At 34.2% G+C, this 13192-nt stretch overlaps 1 protein-coding gene across 2 annotated transcripts in view; it reads left to right on the top strand.

Annotated features, from left to right (window-relative positions):
* MDGA2 (MAM domain containing glycosylphosphatidylinositol anchor 2) overlaps positions 1 to 13192 on the top strand; it is an 860340-nt gene that overhangs the window by 830944 nt on the left and 16204 nt on the right. For both annotated transcript variants that reach the window (XR_005790861.1, XM_040477059.1), the window contains exon 15: positions 11220 to 11350. Coding sequence is in view for 1 of the 2 variants with exons in the window: in XM_040477059.1 (XP_040332993.1) it covers positions 11220 to 11350 (131 nt within the window). In the remaining variant the exon portion in view is untranslated. The remainder of the gene's footprint in view (positions 1 to 11219; positions 11351 to 13192) is intronic.

Here is a 13192-nt window from a genome sequence, read left to right as displayed (position 1 = left end):
TTCTGTGGAGAGACTCACTGGAATGTCACAAATGTTTAACTAATTTAGTAGTTAGGGGAAGACATACACATTTTGGGCAGATGACAAAAGCATGATGAGATTTCTGATTTGGGAAAATAAATCTTATGGAGTGGGTAAAATCATGGAGAAACAGAATACAGTTTGGAAAAGCAGTTAGAAAGTTACAACAGTAGTCATGGGTTCACTACAGCCTAACCTATGAAGGGAAATAAATCTCCATACAATTGCCAAACCATCTTATTTACTATGAGATTATGATCTTATTACAAAGGTAGGATTAGCTCAACTCTCATTTTCCCATTAGTTGGTGATGTATTCTTCACTTTGAAGATATTCCTTAGACTCTCTTTCTCTTCTCCCAATTTCCTTTGGAACAGGCTTGTTTCAAAATGGTTTTTAAATAAATAATTCCAAGATCAATATTTTGAATTACTTAAATGAGTAAAATGTGCATGTACTGTTTTTATGAGGCTGGCCCCCTCTCAAATTTTCTCCATATTTATATTGAGGTTCAAGATAATTGTAATATACTTCTAACTTCACAATTTTTATACTTATCATTCTTTATTGTCAACAAATGTCCAGTTGACTTCTGCCAGTTTTATTCTGATTGTTTCAGGAAGAAGGCAGTTCTCCATTTCTTCCATGTTCTCAAACACTTAACCATTTTGATGCCTGTGCCATTTCTCTGCTTCATCAGATGGTTGAAGGTTGCAGGTATCAGATCTGTCATTAGAGTCCCTCCCAGCAAGGTACAATCATGCTGCTTACTAAAATGTAGACAAAAATGTCTATTCCAGACGTGCACTAATCAGGACCAGATGAGTGACCTCATTAGGGAGAGGTTGCCTGTAGCTGAAACCTTCCCTCTTTGTAAATATTATTCTAAGACACTCATTTATCTTTAAACCTGCGGGCATTTATAGTCACTGGTTTTACAAATTACATTCTCAGTTTTATTCATTTTTTTGCAAGTCCAAATTCGAAAATGATTTGCGTGGATTTCTAATAGCCTAATTGCGATTATTATTTCCTGAGTAACCATACATAATCTTTGCTGTTTAAACTTTGACTAATGCTCAGTATATCATTGAGGAGAGTTGTAACTTTTAATGATACAAAAATGGGCAATCAGTTATGCATTACTTAGAAAAGATATTCCTCTTTGATGTAAAGTCAAATATGTTGTATTATTTAATGCTACATAAAAAGTTTCCCCAAAATTTTGTTGCTCGAAACACAAACATTCATCTCTCAGTTTCGGTGGGTCAGGAATTTAGGTGAGGCTTAGCTGAGTGTCTGTAGTTCAAGGTCTCTCACCAGGTTGCAGACAAGCTATCAGGCATGACGACTGTCTAATTTGAATACTTGACTTAGCGATGATATTACTTCTTCTAAGCCCACTCACTTGGTGTCTGGCAAGCCTCACTCCCTCATAGGTATTGGACTAAGGACATTGATATCTTGCTGGCTGTTGAATTCCTCTCAATTCTCTCAAGTTCCTTGTCATAGGAACATCTCTACAGGACTGTCTCATGGCATGGCAGCAGGCTTTCTCCAAAGCAAGCACTGACAGAGAGCAAATACATGCCCAAGACTTTTTATAACCTAATCTCTGAAGTGACATTCCATAATGTCTGCCTTATGCTATTTATTATAACTGAGCTGATATTTCCACCCCACATTCAATGGGGGGGGGGGGGAATACACAAGGGTGTTAATGCTAGGAGGCTGAAATCATTGGGAGGAATCTTAGCATTTATTTGCCACACAGGTACAATTTATTGTTAGCTAAATGTTTCATCAAAATTGAAGAGAAAACAAATGAAAACTACAACATGTCACCCTTAAACTGTTGATTTATAAGTACTGATACAATAGATATTGACAATAGCGTAAGATTATTTCAACAATCCTGTAGGTGCAAGAAGGCATTTTGATTCTTGATTAATCATCTGAATTTCTAATATTCTTGCATTGAAACTGAACTTCATATGAGGTCACCTGATGTGAAAAAAAGCTTATTAAAAAATAAGTAAAATATGTACTTCATTTATTTCTAGGAAGAATGTAAGATATAAGCATACCAGGAAATTAAAGATAAAAATACAAAAGGCACTTATGAATACATTCATTGAGCTTGATAAGAATGGTTCAATAAAGTTGTGGCTCTAGAAAGCTAATTTCACTGTGGAACAAATGGGAAACAAGGAAAAGGAGTCCAGTCATGGGATCCATTCTTTCATGAATCTTGAGGGTGGGGAAGAAGTGATAAAGTAGAGAAATGTGGGGTTATAGATGTGCTTATTTTTAAGAGGAAAAAAATTAATGGAAAGGTAAGTTTATAGATCCTAAAGTTGGAGGGAAGCAAATTTCTTGAAGAGATGGGAATTGAGAGTTATGATTCCCCTACTAGATTCAAGGGGAAAGAATGTCACTTCCACTGAGGTGGGAAGAAAAGAATTAAGTGGGAATTGTGGCTTTTGATACATTCCTAGATGCAAGTGCAGCAAGTGGACTTAGAAGTTGCCTTTTTAACAGTATCTAACAGTACCTATTTTTTTCTGTAAAATAAATACAGCTTTTGCATGTTCAAAGAGTAGACCATTGTAGGCAAATGGAAACAGACTCATGAGTGATAGAGAGTTGAAGCAGTTGGAGACCAGGATATCAGTCCTCAGTGTTTTGGAATATGTTTTAGGATATAATGCTCAATTTCAATGCCAATCACTTCTTGTGTGTATTACTGAATTCCCCTGATAACTGATTTCTTTGCTGTCTCTTGGGCCTATAGTTTCTGGGGTAAATATAATTTTCTCAAACTAGTATCATAAGGACCTTAAGGATATATGCCCCTCTGGCTTCTTAGGGCAGCAGCATGGTCTGTATCAGCCATACAGGAAGTTCCCCAAATTGAGCTGTCTTCTATCTGGAGCCTTTTTCTAGGCTCTTTGTTCTACTGAACTATATACTTGGGGGGAGCAGAAACAATCTCTCTCCCCATCACATGGTGCCCTGCAAATATAAATATTTATTTGTCCACTACATAAATATTTATTAAGCAAATGAATATTTTTTAAATCACATGATAGAATAAGTACTTTTTCCCTTCCTTAAATCATGTAGGTAACTCATATTCTTCCTTTAAAATCTAAATCAAGGACATGTGAAATTTTTCCCCATCCTCCTTCTCTTTTTGTTCCTGTAACACCTGGTATACATCTCTATCATAATGTTTGTCACCTTGACCTCTGATAGACTGTAAGCTCCTTGAGAGCAGCAATCATAATTGATATATATTTGTTCCTCTGAAACAAAAATGCTTAATAGATTTTATAAAATAATAATCTAAACTAGATATTTAAGCTCTGACTGTGTTAGAAGAATAACAAAGCAAATTACTTAAAAGTATTTGTGTAGGTTGGAAATAGGTCATTTCACTAAGGCTTTATAGAATAGGTTGGGGGAAAAAATAGAAGTTAATCATTGACTTAATGTGCTCTGGCAGCTAAAGCATAGAGGAATATCACATATTTCTTAGCAACTAATTCAAAGAGAAATTTATGTTTATAAAAGCACCCTTAAAATATAATGGAAAATGTCTTCACTTAGTACTTTTAGAAAGATCTAAAACTTGTTCAAATAGGAAGTTTATATACTGATGGACCACAATACATTACAATTTGTGTTTTGAGCTGAAGTGTCATGGTCCAGATATGTCACCTTATGATTAACTAACAAAGTGCAGAAATGTAATTAACCTCTAATTAAATTTCTCTTAATAAACTACCTCAGGTTATCCTTTAGTGAGAGTGGAATAAAACTTTCTCAGTGCTGGCATTCAAAGATTTTAAAATGGAGACTTCAGTGTTTTTATACAACATATAGAAAAGGCGATGGTGACAACGTTCTACATGGTTTTAGGAGTCTGATTTTTATTCTTACTTTGGTCAAAGACCATATTTCTTGTGTTTGAGTTAAGAAACTAGAGATTCTTGCTTATATCTCAAATATTTTCCTCAAATAAGAAATCTCACATATTACTTCTTAGATTTAGACATTATAGGAAAGACAGTTTGAGCCTGTTTTCAGTAAAGTCTTGTATGTATTTAATACTGATAATGCCAATGTCATCAGTGTGAAAATAATGCTGCAGGTGGGACATTCATTGAGGAAGCTGCTTTGTTGAATTAAGATGTATTTCTTAAGGGGAGGGTGAATAGAACCTAGCCATGATTTATGACCACTTATAATTAAAATGTGTTATTACAGACACCTGTCACAGATCCTCTAAGACCATGAATAATATCTAGTGCACCTACCTTTTAAATCTGTGTTTTGAACTACCACTACCCCTAAATTTATTCTCCTCCTATTTATTTATTACTCAGATAATGTAAAGTAGAAGCTGAAATTTTTAAATAAAATTAATGCTATGATCAAGAAAGGCTATTTCAAAATATACTAATCTAATTCTTAGTGTAATTAATACAAAATATCTCATCAGTTGAATTGATGGTAAGCAAATGGGTTGACTTGCTTTTGTTGCTCACCCAGTGAAAAACTTTTTAAACTGAAAATATAGGTTTATTGTGATGAGTATTTTTACCCTTAGGTCTTGAATTCACTCATTTTTGTTCAATAGAATGAATTGCATATGCTATGTGCCTAGTGGTATATAGGGTTCTACAGAAAATAAGAATTGTGGTGAAAGGTTTTTATCCATCAAATAGTTTGTCATCATATTTGAGATAATAAATTACTGAATAAAATAAAAGTCATATTCATGAAAGTAATATTCATTAAAATGCTTTACAACCCTGTGCAATGGGTGAATAAAGGATAGAACACTGAGAACAGCAAAGTTAAGATAAAATTTCTATGGAGAAGAACACATTGTAAACCATGCAAATAAGTATTAAGCAGAAAGCAAAGGTTACAGAATGTGAGAAACAGAAGGAGCCACATGAAAAAATGGAGAATATTGCTCTTACAGCACAGTAGGGACTGCGGTATAGTCAAAGAGTGACTGGGTCTAAGAAAGGGATCTGACATAGTTCAGAGAAATAGAAAGCCTGATGAAGGTTATGTTTAAGGAAAATTTATTGGACACTAATGGAGAGATTCAACAGGATGCAAGAAGGCATGGTAATGACTGGAGAAAATGAACGGACATTTTTTATTTAAGATATAATTGCAATTATATATTGAAAAAATAATAACAGTGGATGCATGCAGTCATTTCTATTCAAGCAGAAAATAATGATTTTATAATTTCCCATGTTTGTCTGTGTATATAAAACAAATGATGCCAACAATTACCTATCAATATACATAGCTCTTGCCTGAAGCTAGATGATTTTGGCACATCTTCATGTTCCATGAAATGTGAAACACAAATTAATGGCTGTGTTCCTGATTAGAATAAAAATGTGATTTATATGCAAGTTATCCCTAGGCCTCGGAGTACACCAAACTACAAATTAGTTTATACGAACTTGGTAGTTTCAAGTATCTGTAGGATGTATGTATGCACATTTTAGGACATATATTTCAGTTATTTATATAAAATATATAAAATACACATTTATAGTAAATAGTTAAAAGTAAAATTATGTTAATGACTTAATGAAAGAACTAGGTAATAATAATTATAAATAATATTTATGAAAATTATATTTATACAGTAATGTATGTGAAATAATATCAAAATAAGAACCATCCTATTTCATATTGCCATAAATAACTTTAAAACATTGGTCACTGCTCTTGAGGTCATTTAGCCTTTCTGACTGTGGTGCCTAACATGAGGTCAGTTTTCTTGAGCTCTCACACCTGACCCAGAAGGGGTGATCAAAATATAAGAATTAGGAAACCAAAGTGAAGAAAAATACAGTTAAGTTTTGCTTAGGAATGTCAAACTTGTATCTTGGAACTATGCAGCATTTGAAATCCTTGGGGATGATTAAATTCATACCTATTGATACGTGGTGCCTACTCAAGCATAAACACAGTGCCTCTAAGGACTTAAAATTACTTTTAAAGGGTATTAATACAATCCATCATTTTCACTTTGGAATTTTCTTACTATAATACTATAATAATGTGCTGAATCAGCTTTGCTGAATCTAACTTTTCTTGAATTGCTTTATTCTGTTTCACAAGTTCTAATTTCATCGACCTAGATGACCTGAACATAAGTTTATATAACTGTTGTCATTGAATTCTCTTTATAAAATTAAAAAACTGGAAACTAGAGAACTTGTCATTCCTGATGGCTTCATAAAAAAAAAACAAAAAAAACAAAAAACTGGAAACTTGCTGGAAAAACATTCTAAAGTTATTTGTTAATACTGCTTTTCTCGTAAAGTAGAACAGCAAATCAATAGTTTGGATTCATTGATTTGGATTACAGAGTATAATTAATGAGACATATACATTATAACATAGTTTAAAGAATTTATTTCAGTCATTCTTCTAGTGTCTTTTTTTCATAAGTAATGCTTGCGTTTTAAAATAAAATCTGGTAATGGGCAGAAAACATGAATAGACACTTCTCTAAAGAAGACATCCAGATGGCCAACAGGCACATGAAAAGATGCTCAACGTCGCTCCTCATCAGGGAAATACAAATCAAAACCAAACTCAGATATCACCTCACGCCAGTCAGAGTGGCCAAAATGGACAAATCAGGAGAGCATAGATGCTGGAGAGGATGTGGAGAAACAGGAACACTCTTGCACTGTTGGTGGGAATGCAAATTGGTGCAGCCACTCTGGAAAACAGTGTGGAGGTTCCTCAAAAAATTAAAAATAGACCTACCCTATGACCCAGCAATAGCACTGCTAGGAATCTACCCAAGGGATACAGGAGTACTGATGCATAGGGGCACTTGTACCCCAATGTTCATAGCAGCACTCTCAACAATAGTCAAATTATGGAAAGAGCCTAAATGTCCATCAACTGATGAATGGATAAAAAAAATTGTGGTTTATATACACAATGGAGTACTACGTGGCAATGAGAAAGAATGAAATATGGCCCTTTGTAGCAACATGGATGGAACTAGAGAGTGTTCTGCTAAGTGAAATAAGCCATACAGAGAAAGACAGATACCATATGGTGTCACTCTTATGTGGATCCTGAGAAACTTAACAGAAACCCATGGGGGAGGGGAAGGAAAAAAAAAAGAGGTTAGAGTGGAAGAGAGCCAAAGTGGAAGAGACTCCTAAAAACTGAGAACACACTGAGAGTTGATGGGGGGTGGGAGGGAGGAAAGGGTGGGTGATGGGTATTGAGGAGGGCACCTTTTGGGATGAGCACTGGGTGTTGTATGGAAACCAATTTGACTATAAACTTCATATATTGAAAAAAAATAATATAAAATCTGGTCAAAATTGACTCTAGCTCAAATAATGTATTCAAAAGCAAATTCAAATCTGGGATAAAACAAACCTGGCTTCTTTAGACCTGGGACAAATATTTTTCACATAGTATATATTCAGTAAACATAAATTGGAATAATTCAAGTTTGAATTTATATTACATATGTAAATATGGCCCTTTTAAAGAACAGAACAACTTGAACTGCCTTAATAGCTTAGATATAACATCCATCATTCTTTACATGCAAAGTATCATAGGACTTCTACTAAGTAGAGAAACTAAGGTGTCACATTTAAGAAAAAAAAAGACAACTGATAATTTGCTTTCTGAAAAAGCAGTACAGTTAGATAAGAAATCAGTAGAGAACATCACAGGTCAACCCAATCAGTTACCATTAATACAGCCATAGGCTATAGCAGACACAAGCCATAGAAGAGATGAGGAGCCCCTTTTCTATCTAATGCACATACAGACTGTTTCTTCAAATAATTTCTGAAAGGTTTATGCTACATATCAATTTGTTAGTCCAATGACAACTAATGGGTTCAAAAGTATTATAACTATATTTAATGTTTAATGTATTATTTATTTAGGCTTGATTTCCTTGGAATCCCTCCCTATTGTGGATTCATGTTCAAAAAAATAGAATGCAGTTACATCACACAGAAATATGTCCTGAAAGAGCTCTTCCTTTTGGCACAGGTTGCCTTTCTAAATACAAGGTGCCAATACCAATGAGCAAGAAAATTGGAGCCACATTGAGTATCTAAAATGGAAAAAAGAAGGATTCAGAACAGCTACTTCTTACTACGATGGATCACTGAGCACAGTCTACTGAAATAAAACTGCCTTCTGAGAAAGATTAAAAATCTAAAGTCTCTGTGTCCACAATGCCCATTTTTCAATGAAAATCACTAGACATACAGAGAAACAGGAAATGGGGTCCAAAGTCAATGAAAAAGTAAAAATCAATCCATTGAAATAAAGCTGAAGCAGGAAGATAAGGGCAAATAAAACTAAAGAGGGCAGATCTATCTATGTATCTATATAGATAGATCTCCAATTATATGTATATGTATATGTGTGTGTGTGTGTGTGTGTATATATATATATATATAAAGAGAGAGCATATATAGAGAGAGAGGGAGAGGGAGAGGAAAAAGTAGAAAAGGAGAGGAAAAAGATGAGGCATAAATAAAGGGAAAACCAAAAGACCTTCAGCAAACTCTACACCAAGATGAATATAAGGAGAATCATATTTAGGTACATTGTAATCAAACTACTGCAAATCAAAACTAAGGAAAAGTTCTCAAAAGTAGCCAGAGGGAGAAATAAAAACATATTCAAGGGAACAAAGATAAAATGATGGTTGATTTCACATTAGAAACAGTGACATACAGAAAAAATAGATCAACTTTAAACTGCTTGAGGAAAAAAAATGGCAGAATTTTAAATGTCACAAAAACATGAATGAAATGAAGTTATTTTTATATAAACAAATCTGAGAAACTTTGTCTCCAGCAGATCACCACTACAAAAAGTACTAATGGATATTCTTCAGGCCAAAGGGAAATGGTGCTAGATTGCAACTCAGATCTACAGGTAGAAAGGAAGTCCATCAGAAATGGTAAATAAGTAGAAAATTTTAAAACTATATTTTCTTCTTATAATTTACATAAAATATATCTGTTTACTGTAAAGTGAGATTTACAATTTAGGAAAAAGTAGAAAATACTATTAAAAATGGAAGGAGGATAGATGAATTATACTGTGGTAAGATTATTGCATGTGTGTAGTGAGATAAAGAATGTGAAGTATCAGCTTTGAAATGAAAGAAGGGAGATAATAGTAAAACCTGAAAAGAGAGTATGATGATGTAAAGTTGTGAGCATGAAGAATAAACTACTGCCTATAATTAGACTATGAAGAGTTATGAGTGCTGTTAGCCCTGGAACAACCACTAAAACACAATTAGAGATTTAAAAATCAGTACAAGAAATAAATTACAATCATATATATCAACTGAAAAGAAGAAAGAGAAGGAGCCACAAAAGAATAAAAACAGAAAGTACAAGTGGAGAATAAATAAGATGGTCTTAATTCCAAACATACCAAAAATTACAGTAACTATAAATGAACTAAATATTAAAATTTAAAATGATAGAATAACATAGATGAATATAACAGAAACTATACTGAGGAAAAGTAGCCAGAGACACAAAAAATAATTAGTGCATAATTTCATTAACATCAAATTCTAGAAAAGGCCAAAACCATCAGTCAGTCAGGAGAGTCCTATCAGTAATTGCCGGGAACAGGAGCAAGGGCTGTGAAGATAACTGCAGAGGAAAGAAAGGAAGGAAGCTTTCTGGGAAGAGGAAGTGTCCTGTATCTTGATTGAGCAGCACTTACACTGTAGTATATATCAATCAAAGGTTATTGACCTGTACATTTAAAATGAGAGAATTTTGGGGCGCCTGGGTGGCTCAGTCGGTTGAGCGGCCGACTTCAGCTCAGGTCCCGATCTCGCGATCCGTGAGTTCGAGACCCGCGTCGGGCTCTGTGCTGACAGCTCGGAGCCTGGAGCCTGTTTCATATTCTGTGTCTCCCTCTCTCTCTGACCCTCCCCCGTTCATGCTCTGTCTCTCTCTGTCTCAAAAATAAATAAACGTTTAAAAAATAAATAACATAAAATGAGAGAATTTTATTGCGTGTAAGTTATATTTCAATAAAGTTGTTTTTTTAAGTGTATCAAAATACTGATTGCTTAGTGATCAGTATGTCAGACTTTATGGGTTCAAATATTGCCTCTGCTATTTTCTTACTGTATGAATTGGGCAAATTACTTAACCATCCTAAGTTTTGTCTATAATTGGGAATAATAGTAGTTTATAGCACTGGTGAGAGGATTAATTCCTTATCTGGAGCAGGTGTTCACTATATATCAATACCATATTGTAATAATATCATTAGCATCACTACTATTTTTACAAGGTTCAGAATGTGAAACTGTTGAAAGAGATATATCAAATCATGAGACAAAGTTATTCTCATGTTCAAATAATTCTTTTAAAAGAGAAATGAGACTTGGATAGAAAGTAAACTCAAAGAGATGCTATTTGGTAATGTAAGATAGGGCAATTAGAGTCAAGTCACTCAATACATACAAAAAACATTAGTTTCCTATTAATGCTGTAACAAGTTACCATAAGTGTTGTGGCTTAAAAGAACAAAAATGTATTATCTTACAGTTCTGGAAAACAGAAATCCAAAATGAGTCAAATAGGGCTAAAATCGAGGTGTCAGCAGGCCTACTTCCTTCTGAAGGCTCTAGGGAAGAATATATTGCTTTGCCTTTGGTAGCTTCTAAAGGCTGCTTATACTTGGCTTGTGGCTTTTTTCTTCACCTTCAAAACAAGCCACATAGCATCCTCTCTTTCTTTCACACGACCTTCTTCTCTCATATATCAACTCTCTTGCCTCCATCTTATAAAGATACATGGGGTTACATTTAAGATCCACCAAGATAATCCCGAATAATTCTCACCTGGAGATCCTTAATTTGACCACATCTGCAAAGTCCCTTTGGTCATATAAAATAACACGCAAAGATTCTAGGGATTAGTACACAGTTGTCTTTGGAGGCCTGCCAAATGCCATACGAGCAAGATTGGAAATGAGAGGGGAGGAAAGGAGGAGACACTAGTGCCCTGAGAAATTTTATTTTTAAAAGTTTACAAGTGTTTGGTCAAGGAGAAACCAATGTGAAACAAAAACAAATATATGAAATAAAATGTCATTGTTATTTTTAGGTGTCCTCAATGTTTATCTGCGTTTGAAAGGGCAGACAACCATAGAGAATCCACTGTGGTCTTCAAGTGGGAATAAAGGACAACGGTGGAATGAGGCTCATGTTAATATATATCCAATTACTTCATTTCAGGTAAGAGAAGAAAAATCACTTCTGTAAATAGATTGCTACACATGAGCATAATGTTAAAAGGCAGACCTTAAGCAAACATTAGAATATGAACATTCAGAAATTCTGTGATACAAGTATCATAAAATGACAGTATTAAGTTTTTCTTTAGTTCTCAAAGCTGTTTTGTAAAGAGAAAATGACCCTTTTTCTTATTAATACCTATCAAGTAATATGTTTGAATAATTATCTTTCAGAATCTAAATGATTTGCCTAGTGGAAATGTAATCCATTTCTACAAATTCACATGTGTATATTTTGTTATCTGAAGTTAAGTAACACGGGTTCTTATAATAATGGAAGCTGGGTAGTCTGTTCTCAATCTGTTTGAATTTTAGTTAATGAAATTTTATATATTTTAGCAAAATGTGTCTCTTTAGGCTAATGTCATTTTAGTAATTTATCGCTTTGATTACCAAAGCCAGAGAACTTAACAAAGCTATTTTTCTTTGTTTTGACATAGAAAGGTAGGCTTAGATTGAAAGCTACAAATATATAATATAAATTTTAATGACTATAAAAATGGCCACTATGGCTTGAGACAATACTTCATGAAAATATATCAGTGGAGAAAATAATGTAGCTGTAATGATTTTAGTAACTATATATAGTATGTGTATTTTATATACTCAAGTGTTTGTTTTCTATCGGTGATTTCCTCAAGATATTGAAACATATTTTTGCTTCCTATGTAACTGCCTCACCAACACATTATTAAATCAAATATATATACAATAAGTTTTTAAGAGAATAGTTATATTAATTATTACTTATTGCCATAGACATCAATTTAGTAAATGTTTATTAGACACATTCAAGATAATCATTTATTCTCCTAACGAACAATTCAATAAATACTTTTTGAGCTACTACCATATGCCAGGAACATACATAGTTTGAAGATCAAAAAATGATTGCCTGGGGTGCCTGGGTGGTTCAGTCAATTGAGCATCCAACTTTGACTTAGATCATGATCTCATGGTTCGTGAGTTCAAGCCCCACGTCGGGCTCTGTACTGACTGCTCAGAGTTTGGAGACTGCTTCGGATTCTGTGTCTCCCTCTCTCTCTGCCCCTCCCCACTTGTGCTCTGCCTCTCTCTCAAAAATAAATAAACATTAAAATTTTTTAAAATAATTGCTTACCTCAGATTGGTAGAAATATACATCTAAACACTGACATCACATACTGTAAAAATTGCAGTAAGAGAGGTATGCTCAAGGTTCTGTGAGGTATGGAGGAAAGTCAAGAGACACTTGAGGTATAAGGTGAAACCTGAACCAAGGAGAGGGATTGCAAAGCCAAGCAAGAGCTAACAGTATTGCATCAGAGTTCAGAGTAAACAGACATCGACATCATATACCATAGGATTTGCTTGAGAAACAGAAAAACTTTTATCTAGAATTTGGTACCTAAAGATACATCAGACTGGGGTGATCTGAGGTTAAGGTTTAGATAATGGGGAGTCATTGGAAGATTTTAGTTGGGGAATGACCTGGTACAGTGGTCATGTTGGGTTCAAGTGGGTAAAATTGGGCTGGCAAACAACTTAGCACTCACAAAATTCACATAAAAGATGTTGAAGGAATAAACTCAGGAAGTGGTATAAAAAGAAGTGGATGATTTCAAGATCTACTTAGGTGTGAAAACTAGCACAGCATTTTTATGTTGGGAATTTGGGAAGCAGCCATAAATGACTAACAGGTTTCCAACCAGGGAATCTTGGGTAATGCCTGTGCTACACATTACCCTAAGAAAAAGGAAGGAAGGAAGGAAGGAAGGAAGGAAGGAAGGAAGGAAGGAAGGAA

Source organism: Herpailurus yagouaroundi, unplaced genomic scaffold (assembly GCF_014898765.1).
Source record: "Herpailurus yagouaroundi ecotype Mexico unplaced genomic scaffold, PumYag 141, whole genome shotgun sequence".
Taxonomy (NCBI): domain Eukaryota; kingdom Metazoa; phylum Chordata; class Mammalia; order Carnivora; family Felidae; genus Herpailurus; species Herpailurus yagouaroundi.
The sequence above is the reverse complement of the archived record's forward strand: the minus strand, read 5'-3'. Positions and strand labels throughout refer to the sequence as shown.